Source organism: Phalaenopsis equestris, unplaced genomic scaffold, assembly GCF_001263595.1.
Source record: "Phalaenopsis equestris unplaced genomic scaffold, ASM126359v1 Scaffold000287, whole genome shotgun sequence".
Lineage (NCBI taxonomy): Eukaryota > Viridiplantae > Streptophyta > Magnoliopsida > Asparagales > Orchidaceae > Phalaenopsis > Phalaenopsis equestris.
The window spans coordinates 1,785,804-1,791,038 of NW_018164729.1; the positions used below are offsets into that span (position 1 = coordinate 1,785,804).

The 5,235-nt window shown below is 39.5% G+C and overlaps 1 protein-coding gene across 1 annotated transcript; it reads right to left on the minus strand.

Annotated features, from left to right (window-relative positions):
* Positions 1-4,039: 4,039 nt before the first annotated feature.
* On the minus strand, positions 4,040-5,235 carry LOC110025066 (purine permease 3-like; the record flags this gene model as incomplete). The annotated part of the gene is made up of 2 exons (XM_020725329.1): positions 4,472-5,235; positions 4,040-4,387 (listed from the first exon to the last, which is right to left on the minus strand). Coding segments are annotated over exons 1-2 (1,068 nt in total), but the record flags the coding sequence as incomplete, so codon positions are not given.

Sequence of the window (5,235 nt, forward strand, 5' to 3'; positions counted from 1 at the left end):
TGGGGGGCCGCCGGTGTTGCCGAGGCTGAGGAGGAGGCAGTTGAGGATGATGATGAGGAGCTTTTGGTGGTGGTGGTGGTGGTGGCGGCGGCGGCTGCTGGTGTGCTTGTTGGTGGTGGGAATGTTCAGTGGGGCGGTGGTCTCCATTGCTATTGATCAGCTCTGTTTGGGCAGAGGGATTGAAGTAGGTTCAGAATTTATAGTTGGAGATGGAGATGGAGATGATTTGGGTGAGTTTAATTATTTTTATAAATGTTTAGAAGATAAAAATAAGAAGAGGTTTAGAATAAAAGGTTAAGAATTTATTCTTAGTGAATGGATATTACTTAGTGTTCATATTCTTCGATCTGTGACGATTAGTGGACGGATGAATATATACTTCTACCTCTAATTATTAGTTAATTGGGGCATTTTCGTAAATACCACCCAATAATTGTGTATTTACTTTTCTAAAATCTTTCCTTTTTTATTTTTTTACATTTAAACCACCAAAAGTTTTCTTATAACATTTATAAAAAAAAAATTACTTTCTTTTATTTTTTTCTGTAAAAAAGTGAAACAAACATGGCTATAGATAAAAAAAGATTGTCTTTATTATGTTAGTGTTTATGAGTTTATTCATGTTGGAAGGCTCGCAGATGTAGAATAATGAATTATTGTCTTGGTGGTGTTGGATGAAAATCAAACACATACTCAAATAATTAAAGAGAAAAAAACAAGTTGAGACACCTGGATTGTTACCTGGAAAACCCTAATAAGGGGAAAAAAAAACCAAGCAGACTAGCCTAATTAAAATATTTCATTATGAACGGTGAGTGTACAAGATGAAATCACAATGTTGATATGTAGTGGTAATTCAATAATTATAGGTATAACAGATCGTTAAGGCTATAGTTAATGACTATGAAAGCAGTGACCCGCTATGCATGTTATAAATGATAGTTGTAGCACATGTTTGTCATAGAGGTCGTAGTTGAGTGTTGTGGTGGTATTTGGCTATGTAAACCATATATGGTTGTTTTAGAAGCACTGGTTGGCCATAGAGGCCCTAGTACAGAGTGGCGGGAGTCATAAACTACATAAGTTAGAATTGATCACGTAGGTCATAATGATAAGCTGTGATAACATTGGTGGGTCATAGAGGTCAGAGTTGGCAGTTGCATGTCTTGAGAGCCACGCAGGTCGTATTTCGTCTCATAGGTTGCAATGCTGAGTTGTGACGACGTTCGCAGGTTGTAGAGGCCAAAGTCAAGAGCTGCACGAGCTTTGGACCATGTACATCATAGTTGTTCAAGTAGACTGTGGTGGTAAGTTGTAAAGAAAGAGCTTTAAAAGTCTAGAGAAATTCGTTGTCTTTGGGGCACATTGTTACACTGCCATCGAGGTTTATTGTTACACCATATTCAGAGTACATTATTACACCGCCTTCGGGGTGTATCATTGCACCATATTTGAGATGTGTTGTTACACTATCTTCAGTGTCCGCCGTTGCACGATGTACGTGACAATGTATTGCTCTATTGGGAGCTTCATTATTCTGCAACGCAAGCTGAGATTCTGCAATGCACATTACAACTCCACAAGGGGCTGAGCTACAAGAAGCACGTGGTTTCCGATGGTGGTCGACGGTGGCTGGTGAGTGGTAGTTTACGGTTGTAGGAGTGGGGGGTATTCGTCATATCTGCGCTGCATAAGCGAAGCTAGACTTTAGCCCATCTTCCAAACTTCAGTCTTCTTCTAGCTTAAGGTCTCTTATCTCTATCAGGAGAGGGTACGAGTCTATTTATAGAGTTTGGGTGAAGTCTTTGCAAATAAGAAAAAAATTCATGTCACATCTACTCGAAGAGATTACTTAGATCAGATAACTTTCGGTTAACATCCGAGTTCCTTAATGATTTTAGAATTGAGCAATATTGGGCTTATTGAATTCATATCGTTAAAAACACGATTTGACTATAAGTATGTTAGATTTGAAATTTGTCATTAAAAATTTTGAAATGTGTTTTAACGGTTCGGGTTTGGTTTGGCTCGGATTGGACCAACTTTGGTCTCATTGGGTCTATCTTATCGAGCCAGTCAATTTGACTCTAAGTTCACTAAAATCAAAGTTGTGGATGATTTTTTAATCAAATATTGAACATTTTTTGCTCAAAAAATTATTTCGAGATTCATGTCAGATCATGAAATTTGTTGACGTTTTATCATGAGTTAGATATGCAAATGCATAAGAATTGAAAAAGGTATACTTTATTTTTTTAAGCCAAAAAATAGTGATATCTTCAGTGTGATATGAAACATTTAGGTGATACAAATATAAAAAGTAAAATTTAGGCGTTGATATCTTATCACATAGGAATTGGGTAGTACATATGTAAATGCCCCAAATATTTTTTTTTTTAAATAAAAGGATGTTTAATTATAAGAAATTTATATAGTTTTGAGAAATATAAAAGTTCTCTTCAACCATCTAATGCATATAAGAATCAATAACGAATAGGCCTAGGCACAGTTCTGGAATAATATTTATTTGGATGAACGGTCAATATTTTAAGAGATCAGTCAATCACTCTTTACGTTCGTTGGCATAATTTTCAAGTTTTAAAATAGGATCGAAAGCGACTTAACGTGTCGCAGAAGATTCATGATGGTGAAGTAAATAACTATTGTGTTAGTGTTGTATGACAAGCACTCACTCAAAAGAAAAAAATAATCAGTAGAGACGTCATAACTTTTTTACGTAGAAACTCAAAAAGAAAAAAAATCACGTGATCTGACCTAGTTAGAACAATCTACTATAAATTGAGGATTACATGTACAAATTCATGTCCCACTGGTTGAAAATGACTACACAATTCTTTAAGGCACCGTGTTTGTCGTACAATAGTCAGGAGTTTCCGCAATTGAGAAAAATTACTAGAACCAATACATAGTCTTTGAGTTGCGTCATTTCACGACATGCTGGTTGATGCACTGCTCCGTCAGGTGCTTCGCTGTTCTGCAATGCACACTGGGATTCTACTGCACACGTTATGACTCCGTATGGGATTTTGCTGCAAGGAATATGTGGAGGCCGTTGATGTTCGACGAGCTGACAAGCAGTGGTCTACGATGGTCGACAACTGCAGGAGCAGAAGGAGTTGATCGGATCTTCAGTGCAGAAACAATACTTGGCTTTAGCTCATTCTTCTCCAAGCTTTGTTCTTCCTCAGGCTCAAAGTCTAGGTCTGCTTTCATAAAGAGGATATAACTATTTATAGAGCCTATATTGCAAATAAGAAAAGAATTTAGAGGGCTCAGATAAGACGTCCTAAAGAGATTTTTTTGATGGGAAGATGATCCGTGAAAGTGCTTTAATGATGTCTCGATTCATCTCGTGGAGATGCTCTATTTGGCCATGATCATGTCAGAATTTTTTTTCTTGCTTCATTATCATGATTTATAATTAGTAAGCTAATCTCTTATTTATTTTTTCATTGTTATATATTAATATTTTTTTATCCTTACAATTTTTGAATTTTCTAGCTTATTTCGTTTTTATTCGTCATAAAGTATCTTTTTTATTTCATAATTTACTTGTACGCAACACACTTCATACTTATTTACATATCTGACACATAAAATTTGATATTTATATTCATAATGTTAATTTTTTTAGACGAAGAAAATATATTTCACATTCAAAAAGCTAATTATAGTAATGCTATTGAGTGGCATATATATTAATTAATATGAAAATCTAGATGTTAGATAGGTCACACTATATAGGAATTGTGTGGTATTTAAATAAATGTTCCTTTTTTTATGGCTTTTATATAATAATAATTCAAAATTTTAAATACAATATTTTCACCATCAGCCATCCAAAATTTTATTTTCTGATCAATTCATTATATTTAAAAATTTAAACTATTTTTTTATAGATAAAATATATAATTTAAGTTTGAACGATCAATCCATTATATTTAAAAATTTGGAGTGATATGAAAAAATCCCCATTCCATTTTCACAGACCAGCAACATTAAACAGCAGTGGAAGTGAAGTGACCACTTCAACGGTTGGGGCGGCGGCCGCCGGACTTCTGCTTCCGCCGGACTCCTCATTCCGCCGTCGATACTCGCCGTAAGAATAAGAAAGCAATCCCCAGAGCGAGAGTATCAGAGAAACCGCCTTCTCACCGCTGAATTTCTCCTGCAGGAAGACGACTCCCAAAACCTCCACCACCGGAATAAGCGAAGCGATGATCACGGCGGCGAGCAGCGTATTAACACAGAAGATAACCCCCACAGCTCCCACGAAGAAACATTGCCAGAACACCGCGCACCAAACCAGAACCAAATAGTATTTCCCCTCTCCCAATCCATACTTCTCCGCTTCTCCATCAATCCCCTGTTTCCATATCACAAACCCTAAATCCGATTTCAATCCAAACAAAACCTATACATATCATGCTAATCTCAATCGGTCACGCACCTGAAAATCCTCGTTGATGACCATCCCGACGACGCAGAACGCGGTAGCGAAAAGCCCCATCACAAACTGCATCTCCATCACCAGCGTGTATGTTACGACGATCTCCGCCTTGGCATAAGCCAGCTCCATCAACGGCAACACCAGCCCGTACAGCATCGCGGCCCCGATCGTCATGAAAAAACCCTTCCAATACCCCGCCGCACTCACTCCCTTCGGCCGATCGCCATTCGCGTGCAACGCAAGCACGGCCGCACCCACCGTCAATAACGCGATCGCGTTTATCGAAAACGGGGTGAATCTCTGCCGCACGATCAGAAAAGCGAAGAAGGCCGTGAAGCCGAGATGCGTCGCTGTTAGCACGATGGCGGTGGAGACGGGGAGGTAATCGAGGCCGTATGCGTAGAGGAAATCGTCGAGGCCGGTGAGGATGCCGATGATGGTGGAGGCGATGAGGAGGCGGGTGTTGAGGTGGGTGAAAGGGGTGGAGGGATTGGAGCGGCGTCGATGGAGGTAGGAGAGTGAGAGGGGGATGAGGAGGAGGGGGAAACCTGCGGTTTCGAGGAAGGATGAGATGGAGATCCTTTGGCGCCGCCCGCCGTGGAGGAAGTAGGTGCGGAGGAGGATCGGGCCTCCTGTGTTGCCGAGGCAGAGAAGGAGAGAGTTGAGAATGGTGAGGAGGCAAAGGATTCGAGGGCTTAGGTCGTATTGGTTTTCCGCCATGAATATAGCTCCGGTCAGCAGTGGTGCGCTCTGCAACTTTACGC